At 42.4% G+C, this 21,269-nt stretch overlaps 1 protein-coding gene across 3 annotated transcripts in view; it reads right to left on the bottom strand.

Annotated features, from left to right (window-relative positions):
* Positions 1–21,269, bottom strand: part of LOC149276978 (copine-5-like) — an 89,244-nt gene that overhangs the window by 3,375 nt on the left and 64,600 nt on the right. For all 3 annotated transcript variants that reach the window (XM_089503178.1, XM_089503179.1, XM_089503181.1), the window contains 3 exons: positions 3,844–3,946; positions 3,543–3,600; positions 2,825–2,898 (listed from right to left, as the gene is read on the bottom strand). In XM_089503178.1, the coding sequence (XP_089359304.1) occupies positions 2,825–2,898; positions 3,543–3,600; positions 3,844–3,946 (235 nt within the window). The remainder of the gene's footprint in view (positions 1–2,824; positions 2,899–3,542; positions 3,601–3,843; positions 3,947–21,269) is intronic.

Below are 21,269 nucleotides of genomic sequence, written 5' to 3'. Positions count from 1 at the left end.
GAAGTGCTGGCAGGGGAGGCTGTCTGAGCGTATCAGAGAGTAGGATGCAGGTCCCCTGCACCGCTGCGGGGGATCTATATCCTAACTCTGCTGCCTGCCCGGCGCCCGGAACTGCATGTCCCGGGCGTCGGACGCTAGACCCCGAATATAGGCCACACCCCCATTTTAAAGACTTAAAGTGGGGGGGGAAAGTGCAACCTATATTCGAGCCAATATTGTAATTATTATCTTTTATTTATATAGTGCCGACAATTTACACAGCGCTTAATACAATACATATATTCAAGGGGTATGACAAGACGAGAATGGGCAGACTAAGACAAACCGATACATTAGGTGGAGACAATCACCTTTTATTGATAACCCTGCATGAGCAATGAACCTAAATCCTAATCCTAAATCTAAAGTCATGAGCTATGGGAACCTAAGTGTTCTAAGGGATAATTTTGCCACCAACAAAGCTGCTGCTTGTGCGAGTACATAATTCGCTGGGATGATTTGTTTAATTTCTCCAAGTTATATTTAATTGTTCAACTTTTAATGCCAATTGGTAGTTATATGAGGTTACTACATACATTTCAACATTATTTTTATAAAATTAAATAAATAAAATATGCAGTTTGTTCATGTAAACTAATGCCCCATAATGATGCAGTTACTTATTTCTCTTATAAACATTTTTCAACCCAAGCACAAGGAGCTGATTATATAATTATGGCAAAGAACACATTACTGATGAATCCCACTACAAAAAGGTCCTTCCGCATTATTCAAACATACCCAAGATATTTTTATTACAGGACTGACAAGCACATGGGTAAAGCTGCCTCTTAAATAACACTGCTGGAATCCAGTCAGAAAGCTGATGCCTAATCCTAGACACAGCATTCCCTGCACACACTGCACACACACTGCTTGCAAAATGATAAAAATGCAATACCCTTATGAATATGCAAATTGTACAATAGTTTTTAATAGATGTCAACTTATTATGGCAGCTGTAACACATGGTGACTTTAGAAAAGGGCCATTGCATGGTTTGAATACCGACTAACTTTCTTGAATGGTCTGTTGGCTTCATCTGCATCTTAGAATGCTCTCACACCAACATCAACTTGTGTCCCCTCCATCAACATTATGAAGACACCTACCAACGTTGTTGTTAAATGGCCCTAGTCCATATGTAATTTAGTTAGGTACTGCTGGCATATCTAACCTACGTCTTCATCCTGCTCGTTTTTCTCGGGACAGTCCCGGGATTTGGGAGCCGGTATTTTCAGTGCCCCGGGATATATTATTATGATTATCTTTTATTTATATAGCGCCAACAATTTACACAGCGCTTAATACAATACATATCCCAGGAAATCGGTAGTTGCGGGTGTAGGGTAGGGCCGTGCTATGGTGGGTGGGAATGGTGCACTTAGGTACCACGAGAGCTGGTTTTAGTGCCAAATGACCCAGACAGCCACCTAGGTTGCCTTAACCAGGGGGGTGCACTCGCTTAGGAGCAGGGCCAGTTGCGCCGTCAGGAGTTAAAGGGCCGTGCAAGCGACTCTATTGGTCGTTCGTACGGACCTTTAACTCTTGGAGCGAGGAGACCAGTGGTCTCTCCTGGCCAAGTTGCGGCACCAGGATTTTAAAAGTCTGTATGAGCGACTCTATTGGTCGCCAGCAGGGGGCTTGTCTGCCATCAATCAATAAAGTACAGGTGCACTTCATAGTTGATGGCAGAGGAGGCCCCTGCCGCTGACCAATAGAGTTGCTCGTATGGACATTTAAAATCTTGGCGCCAAAGCTGCTGCGTAGTGCGTACCACGTTAACCCCGTATTAGCCCCTTCTACAAAAAACGGCAGAAAACAACGAAAAAAAATGAACACAATGAATGTACACGAATATTTGCCCAAACCGAACACAGGAACGGGCGAATATTCGTGGAATACCAAGATTTTTTCCCCCATGAAGACGAACACAAAGAGTTGGCCGGCGCCCAAGTCTAGTATTCACTACTACCTGTGCTTGTTCCACAAAAGCCTTCCAGAAGGGATAGAAATAAAGTGCAAGGCCAAGAAGATTCCTAGGAATATGCATAAGACAGTGCTCGATAAACCCTGGGCACAGGACTAGAGACCCAGGACTTTGAGGGATAAAGAGTTAAATACTGGCCAGGGGTACAATTGTGAATCACGGCACCCTCTTCACCGCCTCCTGTGGCCATGAGACGCCCAGCAGGGTCACATAAAGTGCATGACGGCACGGCACCCACTTTTACCATGCCCCCTCCCGCAGGAAAGCACAGGGTGCCAGATTCACAACAATGGTAGCCCTGGTCAGTTTTTAATCCCTTGTCCCTATAAACCAGGAAGTGGTCTCTAGTCACCACTGTGACCTGGTGCCCAGGGTTTTGTTGAGCCCTGTCTTCAGATACACTACTCCTCCTCACTATGAAAATCACTGATTTTGCAGAGCATTTTAACGGCGAAACACATTTCCTTGAAACTTGAACTAAGTGTTTTTGCACATTTTCTATCAATGTGCCACCATATCTTGTGAGTGACCTTTAGCACCGCAATACAAATACTCACAAAGAGCTATATTACTTCTACGCAGCAGCAGCAGGCAGCAGGCAGCAGCAGAGCTTCCCTGCAACCACTGAAGAGGGATAGCCAGCAATAACAACCAGGGTTTAAAAATTGCAGCCCTGGTTCCTGTCACATAACATATAAAATTTTTGATTTGGGCTTTTTTCCCTTAATAACCCCTAAACAGCAATCAATCATCTGCAGAACACACAATAATTTATACAGAGTTGTAACTACATACCTGTACAATATCTCTTTCTGCAAGTTTTCCTCGTGATGAGATTCTGATATCATCACCATCTAATTCCACCATGGCTACAAAAGAATGAAAACAATGAGAACCAGTAGCTGTTACAGCTATGCCATCCCATAGATCAATCTGGGCTTCATTATATATACTTTGCAGCCATGCCACTGATGGGGACTCAGACTCCTGTCGCATAACTTATCTACTTGTGTTTATGTGTGATCCTGAAGGAAAGACTATTAAACCGAGAAGTCTGAATGATTTTCTGTATTACTATATAATATAATACTGTATTTAAAAAAAGCTTTGTTGGAAAATGTCAAAAAGGCATTCTTTTTTAATGATTTAATTTGGAATTATGGAAGTTGTGAGGCAAGTTTTTTTTTAAGTAGGATTGATTTTTTGAATAGGAAAGATCCAACAGAACCTCACAAGTACTGTGCAAGTAATTCACTGATTTTGATAAATATTCTACATTCCTAATCATTTTATCTCATGTGTGGGATGCTGCCCCAGCCAGCAGGCATTAAATATGTGGTTTTTAATCATCTCTCCTGCTAAACATCTAAAGCCTTCCAATTAATCTGGTCCCTGGTGTCCCTTAAGTTCAATCATTCTGTATTTCTGTGATATCTGCAATATTATTAAAGTGAGGAGTTCGAACAGAGTGAAAAAACCTCGGCCCATGTTTACTAACTAGTAAGCACCTTACCATCAAACTCTGCTTGGCCTACACCAACAATTATTATAGACATCGGTAGTTTAGCTGCCTGCATGACAAAAAAAAAAAGAAAGCGTAAGAGTTAAAACAAGAGATCAACATCGGATTCCACATTTTTTTTTATCTGACCACATAATTGTCAGTAATCAAGAACCCAACCAAGATCTGACATGGAAGTAGCCCTCTGCACCCAATTCTAAATCATGCAGCAATGGCAGAATGCCACTCTTTATGGATTGCCCTTACATGAATACCACACTTTTTTTTTAACCAGTGTCATTTTTGTACTCACATTAACAATGGCCTCTTTTGTTTGTGACATGTCAGAGATGACACCATCTGTGATAATCAGGAGGACAAAATACTGAGACCCATCCTGGACAGCAGCAGCAAACCTGGAGATAATAGAGGTAATACACATTATCGTATTAAGTACTGTGGACAGAAACACAGCAGCATATAAAAGCAGAGAATTTTCTCTACTAGTATTGAAATACAAAGCAAACTTCATGCCTGCAGGTCACGTGGCTTCTCTGAATACCGTAATAGCTGACTTATGTGCATCACACAATCACCTATATACGGTATTGGCTCGGATATAGGCCGCCCCCGTATATAGGCCGCACCCTAAAAGTTTGGTGCTTTTTTAAAGAAAAAGTTTTTTTCTTTAAAAAAGCACCAAAAAAAACATGCTGCCATTCTGTCCCCCCCCCCCCCGAGATATGCTGCCACTGTCCTCCCTCCCCGAGATATGCTACCACTGTCCTCCCCCCCCGAGATATGCTGCCACTGTCCTCCCCCCCCAAGATATGCTGCCACTGTCCTCCTCCCCCCCCCGAGATATGCTACCACTGTCCTCCTCCCCCCCCGAGATATGCTACCACTGTCCTCCTCCCCCCCCCCGAGATATGCTGCCACTGTCCTCCCCCCGAGATATGCTGCCACTGTCCTCCCTCCCCGAGATATGCTGCCACTGTCCTCCCCCCCCCCCCCGGAATATGCTGCCACTGTCCTCCTCTGCCCCCCCCCCCCCGACTTACCGGAGCAGACTCCCGGGTGTCTTGCGGGGCCGGCGGGGGACATCTACGCAATACGCGTATACAACTTCCGGTGCCGGCACCCAGCGGATGTGCCAGCACCGGAAGTTGTATACGCGTATTGCGTAGATGTCCCCCGCCGGCCCCGCAAGACACTCAGGAGTCTGCTCCGGTAAGTCGGGGGGGGGGGCAGAGGTAAAACGCATTGTGCGGACGGTCCGCACGATGCGCTCAGACAACCTCCCGTGGGAAGTGCTGGCAGGGGAGGCTGTCTGAGCATATCGGGGAGTAGGATGCAGGTCCCCTGCACCGCTGCGGGGGATCTGTATCCTAACCCCGCTGCCTGCCCGGCGCCCGGGACTGCATGTCCCGGGCGTCGGGCGCTAGACCCCGAATATAGGCCGGACCCCCACTTTAAAGACTTAAAGTGGGGGGAAAAAGTGCGGCCTATATTCGAGCCAATACGGTATTTAAAAATGATCATTGCAGTGTTTCATACAATCATGTCTGAGGTTTACAGGCATAGACGTTTAATAAAAAACTGTGTGCTAATGAAAATCAATGTGCTGCACGAAGCCTGAAAGTAGGTCATACAACCAAGGGGCTGATAATATGAGAATTGAAGATGTTTTTGACATTGTAGCTGTAGTTATTTTGGTCGATAAACACAGGAAGGAAGGTATTTTATTCAGGTCAATAAGATACTGAGCAAATTTATTCGGGTATTTTTTCTGAAATGAAAAGTTTAACGTTGACTGCGCTATTTCATTACTATTTTAGTTGTTCCTTCTAAACTTCTAAACAGTTTGTTTCTTTAATGGTAATTACAGAATGTTGTGTCAAACAGGACAGGACAGCTCATATATTTATGAACCTTTAGTCTAAATACTTTGGACAAACATTTTCACAATGCCATGTATACATACTACATAACACAGACAATAGCAGATTGTACTGCTGCACGCATTATGGAATTTAAATGTTCTATTCATTAATTGTGCTGTGTTATGGACATGTTTTGAAGTTTAATTGTGCAGTACTGATGAAGTTGTATTTGTCATAATTAAATACGTAAACAATTTCTTGAAGGATTTATGAAATGCGATCATGTCTCACGCTGTCATACTTTGGGAAACAGGCATTGTACCCATATGTCACAAATGGTTTAAACTGTGTAATTTGCTCATGTAAGCGGTTAAATCAGGGGCGTCCAACATTTGGCCCGCGGGACCTCGCGTGAGATCGGCAGCCAGGATCACAAGAGCCCTGCTGCTTACTTGTGGGAGGGTCTATTCTCTGCTCCAGTCCTGCCTCCTCTGTGGGGAGAACGAGGGAGGCCGTGCCCCCTGCTGAAGTCTGTGATCGGCATTGAGAGAGCTGTAGTGCAGGTAAGGGGGTGGGGGAGGGTGTTTGAATGAGTATGCCTGATTGTCAGTGATTGAGGGAATGAATCTGTGAATGAATGAATTTGTGTGTGTGTGTGATAGCATGGATGTGTAAGTGCTGGAACCTAGGCATGATGGGACTGTGATTGCTGTTAACAATCCCACTCCTATCATGCCAAGTCAACCAGTACATGCTGAAACCTGGCTAGCTGCCCCCCTTGTGTATTGATGCTGCCAGCAGTATGGGGTCTGCACTTACAGCCACCCTGTACCAGCGTGTACTGGCTGACTTGGGATGATAGGAGTGTGATTGCTAACAGCTAACAGCAATCTGCTAACAGCAATCACAGTCCCATCATGCCTAGGTTCCAGCATTTACTGGTTGCCTGGGTATAAAAAGAGTGTGTTTGCTGTTAGCAATCACACTCCTATCATGCCAAGTCATATTGTTGATTTTTTTTGTCCAATTGTGGTGTGTTACTTTTAATAAAAGCATGGTTACACACTAAAATTGGACAAAAAATACCGGTACAATGCCCAGCCAACCAGTACATGCTGGAATCTGGGTATGCCTGAGATTGCTGTTAACAACCATAATATATCATTTTTTATACAATTTTGGTGTGCAACTTACTTTTATTAAAAGTATGTTGGGGGGGGGGTCATTTTCAGTTTCGGCTAAGTGAACCTGAATTTTCGGTTTTGGTCCAGAATTTTCATTTTAGTGCATCGCTAAAATAAATAGAACTATTTTATTTTTACTTATCCAGAATCCTGAATTTGTAGTCACAAAACTTTCTAGGCCCAGAAATCAGTGAGAGGAAAAGTAAAGGCTTTGTGTCATTTACTTTTTTTTAATCTGCATATCTTATTAAAGGCCATATTTTCTCACAGTGAAAAATGAGTGTGGCCCGCGCACGTATACAATTCTGATGAAGTGGCCCACTGCAGAAAAAACTTGGACGCCCCTGAGTTAGATGGTCAAGGAATTTTTGTACGCAAAAACCTTATTCATAATTATGAAACTCATAAAACCTCCCAATGATTTTGTCACCAAAGGTAGGGTTAACAAAAGGCTTTGTTGGAGAGTTGTATTTTAGCTCCTTCACGTCAATACACATTATAAAGGTCAGCCCCCAAGTGAGTTTCTGCTCCAGGCAGAGCTATGTATAATGTGTACTTAAATCAGAGAGAAAGGTTAGCAATTAAATGGGCATTGGAGGTGTTGCAATACCATTTGCTGGGAAGGGAATTCATATTGGTAACCGATCATCGTCCTCTGACCTTGATCAAGATAAACATGCTAGAATAACTGGATAGTATCTACCTCTGCAACCATTTTGAGTCTCTATCAGGCATTGGTCAGCAGGGAACGCCAAAATGCAGGTCATCGTGCAGAAGTGATTGTTAGGAAGAACAAGCTTCCTTTTAAGGGGAAGGTGTGTGATGCAGTGATCTATTTTTTTGGTGTACTCAACTTTGTAGTTTGCCAGGGCCGAGCCTAGGGTCACTGACATCTGGGTGCAATTTTTTTGCTGCCCCCAGGTAGGTGTGGCTATATTGCTAACCCCTCCCTTTAACAAACATAAGCCCTCTAACCACACCCATTCTCCACCTCTTTTGGCCCCTGACTTCATCATCTAACATGTCACTCACTTCCCACAGTGCCAGCTTGGACCCCAAACAGCTTGTCAGTGCCATTTTGGGCCCAAACAAGTCGTCAGTGATACCTTTACCCCCAAAACAGGATTACACTAAATGCGTCAGTGACATCCGTCGCTCTGACTTTAAAGAAGTAGCTGGGTAAGAGGGGTAAAGCTAGCTATTTTTGCGTCTGAGGCAAGAACGGAAAATTGTGCCCCTACTATATCTATACAGAGGTTATTTTGAGAAAAGTAGATGAATAAATAACAAGAAAACTTATGATATTAGAACTGCAAAACGTTAAAACAAATAATAGTAAAACATTCCAGTGATTTATTCTCATTTTGAGGGTGGCAGCCTCTGATCAATATATACTGATCCTGACAGTGGTACAGTACAACTTTCATCACCACAACCAAAACAGTATAACTCCAATTTTATATAGTGATCCAGACGGTGAGGGGAATACAGTATATCTCTTATCATTATAGCAAGATAGACACTGGTACGGCATTTCTCCCATCACTATATACCGAGCCAAACAATGACGGTAATACATCCAAGCTTCCATCACTATATCATGAACCAGATACTGACGGTGGTACAGCATAACTCCCAATTTCACATCAGTATATTAATATCACTGTGTAATTTTGTGTGCTGGGCCAATGGTTCGAGCTTTCCTAGTTTTTACACCAAGTAGCTGTATTGTGTCCGACAATGATACATTATTAAGGGCCAGTTTAAGTATATAAAAAGGACCAGCTAGAAGAAACTACTACAAATTCAATTTTTATGGTGTTAATAAAGAATAAAAAAACCAAACAGATACATTAGTATTCATGGTTGCACACCCAAGGCCAGCTGTGGCACCCAGATTGCCCCCCCTTTTCTCACTATCAACCCCCTCTCCCCCCTTGTCACTATCTACCACCTTCTCCCTCCTGTGTAATTCACTTACCGCGCTGAAGCCCTGCGGTGGGAGCCCAAAGCCTCTTTCTCGCTGCGTTGCCGCAGTCATATTCCAGTGCTCAGCATGATGCACCGACACAGAGACAGAGGCCTCACGCTTCCACAATTAGTGCAGCACAAGGCGGCTGGTGGGAGGGAGTGGACGAGACAGAGAGGTGCCGAACAGCTGAAACTGTTTTCATGAGCGACCCTCTCCTCCGCTCCCTGGTGCACCCACCTGTGCTCCCTGGTGCACTGCCCTGTAGTACAGATATTTTGATTGCGGTATAATAAGTATGAATAATCCCGACAGACTAACCATTACCATAACATTACATTACATTTATTTTTATAGTGCAAGCAGATTCCGTAGCGTTGTTACAGTCAGTGGAATAATTTGAAATCACACACAATAACAAACTGGTACAAAAGGAGAAGAGGGCCCTGTTCTTGCAAGCTTACAATCTAGTCATCGAGGGGCAAGCAAAACAATATGAAAGTGCTTGGACTGGCATGAGTTGATGGAGTCAGGACGATCTGTAGAGGTTGTTGGTTATTCAGATGGCTTAATTAGGATACTGCCTGAGCGTTAGGAAGAAAGGTTGAATGCTTCACGTCAAAAAGGTGGGTTTTCAGAGTGGTTTTGGGAGGGAGAAGATCTGATGGAGTACAGCACATATGAAATCCTAAGTACAGGAGTGAGAAGAGGTAATGACAATAGAAGGGAGAGGCAAGTCGTGAAAGAAATGAAGAGGGTGGTTAGGGATGTATTTGCATACCTAATGCTCACTGCTAAACCCATGAATATCCCAGACTGCATACTCACCCCATATACACTTCATCACTTTCTCTGCGCAATTTAAAAATTACAAAAAAGACCCCGGACAATTAACAATTAAGACTATAACTAAACCCCTACCTTATACTAAAGAGGTGGTTTTCCCTAAAGGTCTCATTCATCATTTTGGACAGGAACACTTAATTTTCATGTGACACAAAAGCAGGCACAGAGAAACTGTTGTCAGAAACTGAAAAGGCTTCTTAAAAGTTTTTTTTTTTTTATGTGATTAAATAAAATGATAGTAAGATGATAAATTAGATCAGGTCTATTTGCTTAGCAATAACACCGTGAATAAACCAAAAATGACATGCTACTATAGTGAAATGTGGTGAATAATAAATAAATCAATATGCAAAATGATACTTTCCAAAAATGACCGCAGCTGCCCAGAAGACACTCTCCTCACAGTGTAAAAGTATAAACGAACCAAAATTGTATGGGGCGCAGGTACATATAAAGGGAAAAAAGAAACAACACAATATAGTGTAGATGGTATGTCCAATATAGTGATGAAGTGATATGTTACACTCACAAATAAAGAAGGTGATTCAAACTCATCAGCATGGACTATGTAAAATCTTTAATGTTCTTCATATAAATCTAGAAAACAAACTAAAAATGGTGCAATATCTCAAGGTATAGGTGTACAAAATAAGAATGCACTCACAATTTTTCATGCACACAAGTGCATATGCAGGCGTTTGGTATAAAAGTCCACCAAAAGGTAGGATGTAATAAAGTCCAATTGAATCTTTCAACGCGTTTCGCCTCTTGGGCTTCTTCAGGAGATCAATTGGTGAAATAATCAGCAATAATCAGCAATCCGAGACGATGCTTGGATACAGGTGTGCCTAATGGCCATATGTAATTCAATGTAATTAGAATTACTGGACTTTATACATTCATTGTGCCGGTCTGAGACTGATTTTACTTTTCTAATATTTAATTTTAAACTACTATAATTGGCACGTCTTCTACCAGAGACCTAGGTAATATCACGATATTGACCACTGTTAATGAAGCCCCTTCACCAGAGATACACTCCCTGATTCAATGAGAACAATTACATGATTGTCGACCCAACTAGAGTGATTAACTCCTTGTTTACTTTAATAACGTCAGATAATCTGAATGAGTAATACATTAATAATTAAGTATAAATGTTAGTTAAACATTATTGCACAATTTCTATAATGACTATAATGAAGTCTCAGTGACATAGTTCATGTTGGAATTGGTTGTACTTTGCAAGAGGCTTTTTTACATTTGTCATGCAGCATTTGACCACCAATCTCTGCCAAAATTAGCTGTAATATTAATTTCCTATGCTTTTTTCCACAGCGCTTATGCTCATTTGTTGACATTTTCTACTGGGGCTATGTCTCATTTATCTGTTTATCCTTCTCTCAGTTTAAAACACTCTTATAAATGCATATACACTATATGACCAAAAAATATGTGGACGTAAGGTGATTTTTAGCACTCTACATGATACAGCTCCACTGTTATCCCTTAACTCTTTCACTTCACAAAAACAGGACTTACAGTAGATGGGGTAGGATCGAACAGGGCAGACATTTGACAAACTGACTTGTGACAAAAGTGGCATCCTATACCCCAATCATTTTGCCATAACTTGAAGTACGATTGGATGATCAGGAAGAGGCCATCACTAGACAGACCACCATATTGCCCTGAGTTCACGTTAAGACAAAATGATGGTGCTTTCAGTGACGTCCTCCCCCTGATTTGGAGTAGAACTAACACAGAATTCCACAATAAGAACATCATACCAATAGACAAACATGGTGAATGTAGTGTGATATTCTGGTTGCTTCAGTACATGGGGGACCTGTCATAATTGCGTATAATGAATTTTGCTCTCTACCAGAAAATCCTAAAGGAGAATGTCCAGCCAGCAGTTGGTCACCTAAAGGTCAAGCACAGCTGGGTTATCCAGCAGGACAATGATTTTAAAGAACACAAGCAAGGCCACCTATGAATGGCTCAAAAGGAACAAAATCAAGGTGTTGGAGCGGCCTAGTCAAAGGTCTGACTTGACTCCAACTTAGATGCTGTGGCATCACCGTAAAGGGAGAGGCAGAGTTCATGCTTGAAAACCCTGTAATATGGCTTAAGTAAAACCATTCTGCCAAGAAGAACGGGCAAAAATTTAATCCACAGAGATGAAAAACAAGGCTAATAACAGCCGGCTGAGACACTGAATGAAATAACAATTGTTGAAGTGGTCCGGCAATAAATTATTTTGTCCTGTCTGATGCCTTCCACTGCTATTTAGTCTTAGCCAAGAGTCGTGTCCAAATATTCGCATAATGAGTCTCTCCAAAAATTCTGTTTTTCTTACATTTACAGACTAAATTGAAAGCATAAATGTATATAGCGTTATAAAACATACATTAAAGCATCCAAAATGTGCACATTTTTATGTCCATAAACATACTTTACTGTACTACTAAAATAATAATGCAAATGTGTTGTGTATGAGAAAAGTGGGTGAGCAGTTCACATGTTGACCTACGGTAAAACAGAATAAGAATGGACCACAATAATAGATATCTACCTTAGGCATTACAGGGATATTACTAAAGGGATTCATAAGCAAAAGGCATTACACTGATTTAGCATCTAGAAAAAAAATGTCAGAAAGATAGAACACAAAGAATGTACCTTTATGTAATGACTCCAGAAAGAATATGCCCAATGGGACCATAAAAACAAGGAAAGGTTTCATTGATCACTTCTTCAGACAGAGCCTACATAATCATGGTCTCTTGTAAACAGAGGCCATTATGACACCAGTGAGTTCTGCAGTGCTGCAGGCTATCCACTGATGCATTGTTGCCCATGCTCATGCAATTTGCAGAGAGGAGGAAAGAGATTCTTTGTTAGAGCAAAAACAAACCAAAACAACTAAACAGACTATGAACCCTCAATGACAAAAAGAATTGCAGCCACAGTTTAAGAGAATGTGCCAATTTGTAGGAATTTAATAATACATGTTGACCAAACACCTATATGAGCTTGTCATGGGCGTAGGAACCCCTAAAAATCTGGGGGGGGGCAGTATTTTCCCCCATCAGATCCCCACTTTCTCCCCATCTCTCACACTATCTACCCCCTCTCCACCTTCTCACACTTTCTTACTATCTACCCTCTCCCTACCCTCCCTTCTCACACTATCTACCCTCTCCCTACCCCCCTTCTCACACTATCTACCCTCTCCCTACCCCCCTTCTCACTAGCTACCCTCTCCCTACCCTCCCTTTTCACTAGCTACCTTCTCCCTATCGCCCTCTCTCACTAGCTACCCTCTCCCTAACGCCCCTTCACACTAGCTACACTCTCCCTACCCCCTCTTCTCACCAGCTACCCTCTCCCTACCCCCCTTCTCACTAGCTACCCTCTCCCTACCCCCCCTTCTCACTAGCTACCCTCTCCCTACCCCGTTCTCACTAGCTACCCTCTCCCTACCCCCCCTTCTCACTGTCTACCCCAGGGGTGTCCAAGTTTTTTCTGCAGTGGGCCACTTAATCAGAATTGTATACGTGCGCGGGCCACACTTATTTTTCACTGTGAGAAAATATGGCCTTTAATAAAATATGCAGATTAAAATAAAGTAAATGACACAAAACCTTTACTTTTCCTCTCACTGATTTCTGGGCCTAGAAAGTTTTGTGACTACAAATTCAGGTCTCAGGATAATTAAAAATGAAATAGTTCTATTTAGGGCGGAAACAACGAATCGATAAAATCGATAATAATCGATAACGGAAGTTTTTGACTTCTTGAAGATTGGAAATGGAACGAGTCCATAGCTGAGGTAAGTGATTCTCTATGTGTGAATGCCTATGTGTGAGAGTGTCAGAGTGGGAGACTGGGTGCAGGGCTGGGTGGGAGTGGGGGTGCAGGGCAGAGTGTGGGGTCAGGGCAGAGTGGGAGACTGGGTTCAGGGCAGAGTGGGAGACTGGGTGCAGGGTGGGGTGTGGGTGCAGGGCAGGGCAGGGTGCGAGTGTGGGTGCAGAGCAGAGTGGGAGACTGGGTGCAGGGCAGGGTGCAGAGCAGAATGGGAGACTGGGTGCAGGGCAGGGTGTGAGTGTGGGTGCAGGGCAGGGTGTGAGTGTAGGTGCAGGGTGGGGGTGGAGGGCAGAGTGTGAGTGTGGGTGCAGGGTAGAGTGGGAGACTGGGTGCTGGGTGCAAAGTGCTGGGTGCAGGGTGCAAAGTGTTGGGTGCAGGGTGCAAAGTGCTGGGTGCAGGGTGCAAAGTGTTGGGTGCTGGGTGCTGGGTGCAAAGTGCTGGGTGCAAAGTGTTGGGTGCTGGGTGCAAAGTGCTGGGTGCAGGGTGCAAAGTGCAGGGTGCAAAGTGCCGGGGCAAAGTGAGTGGTTTAGGTATTAAAACTAGTTTGATAAATATTGTGTTTGGGTTCTCGTAACAAAATACGAATGTTAATGTAAATTTTAAGTTGTTTTTTAACATCCAGTTCATTAAATTTTAAATAAACAAAAGTTTGTATATTGGTTTTTTTTTATCCGATAAATCGAAAAAATAATCGGCCAACTAATCGATTATTAAAATAATCGTTAGTTGCAGCCCTAGTTCTATTTATTCTAGGGATGCACCAAAATGAAAATTCTGGACCAAAACATTCACGGTTCACTTAGCCAAAACCAAAAATAACCCCCCACCTTTAAAAATAATAATAAAAACTCAGAGTTTTAATAAAAGCAACACACCACAATTGGACAAAAAAAATAGCAATATGACTTGGCATGATAGGAGTGTGATTGCAAAAAGCAATCACACTCCTATCATACCCAGGCAGCCAGTACATGCTGGTACAGGGTGGCTGTAAGTGATGTGCAGACCCCATATTGCTGGCAGAATCAATACACAAGGAGGGCAGCTAGCTAGGTTTCAGCATGTACTGGCTGACTTGGCATGATAGGAGTGTGATTGCTAACAGCAATCACAGTCCCATCATGCCTAGGTTCCAGCACTTACACATCCAACCAGTAAATGCTGGAACCTAGGCATGATGGGACTGTGATTGCTGTTAGCAATCACACTCCTATCATGCCAAGTCAGCCAGTACAGCACTTACACATCCATGCTATCACACACACACTCATTCATTCATATACTCATTCTTTCACAGATTCATTCCCTCAATCACGCATACTGATTCAAACACCCGCCCCACCCCCTTACCTGCACTGCAGCCCCTCGATGCCGCTCCCTCTGCGTTCTCTGGTACTGCACAGAGGAAGCATGATGTGATGTCACGTGAACTCTGCTGGGTTCCGCTTCCTCTGTGCAGTACAGAAGACCCTCCCACAGGTAAGTAGCAGGGCTCTTGTTGTAGCAGGGCTCGAGGTGCGGACTGCGTAAGATCGGCAGCCATCTGCCGCACCTCGAGGTCTTTTCTATTGGGGGGGTTCCTACGGCCCTGGGGGGGATTTCTTCATTATCGGTCCCCCCCACATGAGTTACTGGGGGGGATCTGTCCCCCCCGGTTCCTACGCCCATGGAGCTTGTTGTACATCACATTTAAAAACCATGGGCATTATAGAGTTGCCCCCTCCTTTAACAGCCTTTTGTAACAAATGTATTATATTACATTTGCATTAAGACAAAACACAATATTTGGAATTTGTCATAAGGTCAACAATGCAGCAAAGATTCATGCCAGCATATGGTTTCAACCATTATCACATATTGTCTAGCTAAAGCAGACTTATTAACTGTAAGAAATGTACATTAATTAATAAAGCATACAAATCAGTTGTTGTATGTTACTTGCTATCAGTCTTGCTGTTTTCAAGATGAACTAATTAATGTATTAATTAAAAGATTAACTAGAGCACTTATGCTTGTATTATCTGTCTGTTAGGTTATCATTTTTACCAGCATACATTAAACTTCTGTGGTAGCTAGATCTACCATTGCTCTATATAGCCCTTTATTGCTCTTAATATCATTAATAATTTAATTGGTTACAGGAGGAGTCATGTATACTTTTAATTCTTACATACATTGCCATTTTTATTTTAATGTACCACTTCTTTTAGTTGTTGCTGCTACTAACATACTAAGCATGTGCATCCTAAATGAAAGTGTTTTACACAAGTGGTTTATTCAAATTCACAAAGTCTAGATCATGTTTCTTTATATTCTACTCTGGTTTAATTATATTGGAGTATCCAAAATAGATTTTTTTTCCCTGGTATCCTTGCTGTCATATAAAAGGACTAAACTCAAAATATCTCTTGGTAAATAATAGTTTTCATAAGGACTATTATTAGAACTGTTTCAGTCACCATTGAGATTTACTATTAATTGGTGATTAAAGAGTCATGAGTTCAGCTGATATTTAAAGTGCCCAGGTAACGATTATGAAATGCTATTATGCCACCCTTTCTTTTTATTTTTTAATGCTCAGTCCACCAAGGACAGAAACACCACTTATTCTTGATCCAGAAGTTAGCAGCACATAAGAGTTTTTCATCTGCTACACTGTAGCAGCAATAACTATCATAAAAGGTTGCACATAAGAGTGCACAGGGCTGTGGAAAATAATTTGCCCCTTCCTGATTTATTCTATTTTTGCTTATTATCATATTTAACTCCTTAAGGACCAGGCTATTTTTTTTTTGTACCCTTTGTGACCAAGGCTGTTTTAACACTTTTGCACTGCTTGTGTTTAGCTGTAAGTTTCTTCTCACCTATTTAGTTTAATGCCATGACGTGCCAGGCACGTCACGCAAAAATGGTCCGTTAACAACCAATGACGTGCCTGGCACGTCATGGCATTAAATTAAATGGGTAAGGAGAAAATTACAGCTAAACAGGAGCACCGCAAAAGTGTTAAAACAGTCAATTTTTGCGTGACGTGCTTGGACCGTCATAGGTCGTTAAGGGGTTGAATGTTTCTGATCATCTAATTTTAACATGACAAAGACAACATGAGTAAACACAAAATGCAGCTTTTAAATGACCATTTCATTTATTGAGGGTAACGAGTTAATAAAAACCCATATCACCCTTGTGAGAAAGTAATTATCCCCCTAAACCTAACTACAATTAAATGTTTGTGATAACTGGCAATTATATTTTTTGCTATGGAGGAATTTAGACCCACTGGAGGGATTTTTGAGCATGAACTGCCTTTTAAGGTCATGCCACAGCATCTCAATCCAATTCACGTCAGTCATTTGACTAGACCACTCCAAAAACTTTATTTTGTTTCTTTTGAGCCATTCAGAGATGGACTTGCTTGTTGGCTTGGGCTCATTGGGTTGCATAACCCAACTGCACTTGAGCTTTAAGGCACAAACTGCTGGCTGGACATTCTCCTTTAGGATTTTTCTGGTAGAGACCAAAATTCATGGTTCCATCAATTAGGGCAGGTTGCCCAGATACTGAAACAGCAAAGCACCCCAGACCATCACACTACCACCATAATGTTTGACGGTTAGTGTGACAGAATGACCTGTCATACAGGGCCCCAAGGTAGTCAGAGATGGCTCCAGCCTGGCTGCCAAAGAAAGATAGCACAGGCAGGAACTCCATTGTGTAAACTAATCCCATTAACAGGATTGCCGCCAGGGGGAGATTCAGTAGCTAAAGGGGATTAAAGGTTGGGTTGTCTACATGTACCTGTTTATCAATGTTAATTTATGTTAATGAAGTTCTGTGGCTATATGAGTATATGTTTTACAAGAATAAACTGTTCATTCCTGCTGTTTTTATTGTGGAACGTGTTGTTAACTTTATGCCAGATGTAATGGAAAACAAGTCTTCCAAAAAAATCCACTTTTGACTCGTCAGGCCACAGAATACTATCCCAAAGGTCTTGGGGGTTGCTGAGATTTTTCAAATGTGAAAACAGTTTGTGTTCCTATCAGTCAGCAGTGGTTTTTGCCATGTAAGTCTCCCATGGATGTCATTTTTGCACATTCTCTTTCTTATTGTGAAATCATGAATAGTGACCTCAACTGAGGCACGTGAAACATACAGTTCTTTACATTCTAGTCTTTCTTCTTGTATGACCTCCTGGATGAGTCATCAATGCGCTTTAGGTAGGTAGGCCACTCTTTGGAAGGTTCACCCTGTTTCAAGTTTTCTCTATTTGTATATAATTGCTCTCACCGTGATTCGCTGGAGTCCCAGAGCCTTAGAAATGGCTTTGTTACCCTTTCAGACTTATGGATGTCAATGACTTTTTTTTTCATCTGTTCTTTAGATCGCGACCTGATGTGCTGTTTTTGAAGCCTTTTAGCCTACTTCACTTTGCGAGACAGGTTCTATTTAATTGATGTTTAGAGTCAACTGAGTTGGCAGTAATAATGCCTCAGTGTGCCCAGTGATTTATTTAATTGGTTGATTTAGTAACTAAGGGAGCAATTACTTTTTCACATAGGACCAGGTAGGGTCGGATAGCTTTTTTCATTGTATACATGAAACCATCATTTGAAAAAACTGTATTTTGTGTTATCTCTGTGGCTTAGCTTCCAAATTAGCTTAATGATCTGAAACATTTAAGTGTGACAAATATGCAAAAAATAGATGAAATCGGTAAGGGGCAAATATGTTTTTCACAGCATTGGATCAGCAAAAATTCCAAATTTACCTCCACAGTTACAACAATCAGGCTCATGTTCTGCTGATTGTTGTCTAGTTTTTTGGGGGGGATTGCTGGCAGCTTTTTTAAATACCGTATTGGCCGCACTTTTCCCCCCCACTTTAAAGACTTATTAGGGGTCTAGCGCCCGACGGCCGGGACATGCAGTCCCGGGCGCCGGGCAGGCAGCCGGGTTAGGATACAGATCCCCCGCAGCGTTGCAGGGGACCTGCATCCTACTCTCGGATGTGCTCAGACAGCCTCCCCTGCCAGCACTTCCCACGGGGGGAGTGCCGGAACGGGAGATTGTCCAAGCGCATCGCGGAGACGTTCACCGGCAGCGGCGATGAGCGTGAACGACCTCCGCTGCCGGCACGTCTGCTCGATGTGCTTTAACAATCTCCCTTGCCGGGAATTCCCACGGGGGAGTCACGGCAAGGGAGATTGTTAAAGCACATCTTGCAGACGTGCCGGCAGCGGAGGTTGTTTTTGCTCGCATCGCCTCTGCCGGTGAACGTCTGCGTGAACAATCTTCCGCCATGGGAAGTACCGGCACCGGAAGTTGAAGTGTTATGTGTAGATGTCCCCCGTAAGACCCCGTGGAGTCTGCACCGGTAAGTCTTGTGGGGGGGGGACATCTTGGGGACAGAGTGGTAGCATATCTCGGGAGGGTAGAGTGGCAGCATATCTCGGGGGGGGTAGAGTGGCAGCATATCTCGGGGGGGATAGAGTGGCAGCATATCTCGGGGGGGTACATCTTCGGGACAGAGTGGCAGTATATCTCGGGGGGGGCAGAAACCTTTTTCATTAAAAAAAGCACCTAACTTTTAGGGTGCGGCCTATATGCGCAGCATCATAGGGGTTAAAGGGAGCAGAAATCCATAGGTTCGCCGTCAGGAGTTAAAGGGCCGTGCAAACTACTCTATTAGTCGCCTGCAGGGGCCTCCTCTGGCATCAGCCAATTGGTTGATGCCAGATGAGGCCCTTGCAGGCAACCAATAAAGTCGTTCTTATGGCCCTTTAACTCCTGATGGCGAACCTACGGATTTCTGGTCCCATTAACACCTGCAATGCTGCGTAGATAACGGAGTGGAAATCTGTAGGTTTGCCGTCAGGAGTTAAAGACCTTTAACTCTTGGAGCGGAGAAACAGGTCAAGTTCCCTGTCCGGAGTTAAAGGGCCGGGCAAGTGACTCTATTAGTCTCCTTCAGGGGCCTCCTTTGGCATCAACCAATTGGCATCGCTTGATGCCAGAGGAGGCCGCTGCAGGCGACCAATAGACTCACACAAACGGCCCTTTAACTTCTGACGGCTCAACTTGGCCTGAAGAGACCATAGTCTCCCCACTCCAAGAGTTAAAGGTCTGTACAAGCAACTCTATTGGTCGTTCTAAAAAAAAAACATTTTTTTACGGTGTATCTCTAAACTAAGGGAACCTAATAATTGTGCTGGATATATAAAAAAAATAGATTAACTAAAATAATTCAATAATTATAGGTACTTGAAGACTTTCCTTACATACTGCCGCATAAACAGTTTTTATTGTTATTCATTTATACTGGGAACTTGGCAATCAAAATAATAGAGGGCATTATTTAATATGTTATACATCTTCCTACAGTATTAGTCTTAATTTGGTCACAACTAAGTATGGATCCAAATATTGTATTAAAACATCTATTCAGAAAAATATTGATGAATTGGTAGACATTAACAGTAGTAGGTATTTTAACAGCTTTAATTGTTTGCAGTTATGTAGTCCACAACCATATATTAACGACAGACTAATAATTACTTTGGGGGTAGTTTTGCATTTACATTTTATAGCCAAGATACATAATATAACAAAGCACATACATGACACTGTTCCCAACAGACCAATAAGAATTATATTGAGTCTACTGGAGTCAAAGCAAATCATTATCTCTATAGCTCTCCCCAGACTAATAACACTGACATCTGCTGAGTATTAACACAGAAACAAACCGAGTGACCTTCACCAGTATATATAGTAAAACTGAAATGTACTGGATAATCTGAACCCAATATTAGCAGCCTGTTGTGAAAAGTAATAATGGTTAATATGTAAAGTATAACACATACTGCATATACCGTATATACCGTAACATGGAGAGAAGCTTACTGAGCAGACACTTGATGGGGCCAGTGAAGAGGAGGATGGAGATGGGTTTGCTGGAGGGGCTGGGAGAGATCCAGAGGTCTTAGTACATTGGTAGTAAAGTTAATGGCAGGCGGGGGGGTCCTTTACAAATGGTTTTAGCGTAATAGGTCAGAAACTTAAGCAAAGGACCACCAGAGCAATATTCTCTGGAATACCAGAGACCACGCACTTTATCAGGGAGACAGCGGGAGCTCAATGTGTGGCTGAGAAGGTGGTATGAGAAAGAGGGATTTGGGTTTTTGGAGCACTGAGCAGTCTCAGTCTCTACAGAAGGGATGGACTGCACCTAAATGATGAGGGAGGTGCAGTGTTTAAATTGGGTTCTGGGGGAAGGCAAAGATAGAAATAGAGAAGTTGTAAAACTAGATTGGAAGGGTGGCCTATCTTTGGGAAAATAAGGTGAGGTCAGTGGTTGGGTTAGCATAGAAAATAAAGAGGTACATAAAACTAAACCTGTGATCACAAAGTATTTGTCAATGGAAGACGCAAAAATGGGAGTAATCTAAAATGTCTTTTGGCAAGTGCAAGACGCTTAGAAAAAAAATAGGTAAGATATTGGTGAGAAACAGTATTATTTTATCTGTATCATAGAAACGTGGGGTGATGATACACATGAATGGTCAGTAAACTTACTATACAAGGTTACTCACTTTATTAGAAAGGACAGAGTAACTAGAAAAGGGGGAGAGGTTTGTCTATATGTGAATCCTAAATTAGTAGAGGCCCCAACTAGAATGGATGCCTGTCTGGATCTGGTAATAACTAACAATGAGGAGCTTATCTCAAACATCCAAGTATGAGAACATTTGGGAAATAGTGACCATAAAATGTTTTCATTTAAGATAAATTGGAAATAGCAAATTGGTAACTACTCCAACAAGACACTTAATTTTAGAAGAGCCAACTGTGACAGGCTAAGGATATCTTTGAACACATACACTGGGATGTGTACACATTATAAAATTACACACATCAATGTACAGTCGTGGCTAAAAGTTGGAGAATGACACAAATATTAATTTTCACAAAGTCTGCTGCCT

The sequence above is a fragment of the Sceloporus occidentalis genome, unplaced genomic scaffold (genome assembly GCF_023333645.1).
Source record: "Sceloporus occidentalis isolate IW3139 unplaced genomic scaffold, rSceOcc1.0.p SCAF_222, whole genome shotgun sequence".
NCBI classification, from domain to species: Eukaryota; Metazoa; Chordata; class Lepidosauria; order Squamata; family Phrynosomatidae; genus Sceloporus; species Sceloporus occidentalis.
Note: the sequence above shows the minus strand (reverse complement) of the source record. Positions and strands in the feature narration are given on the sequence as shown.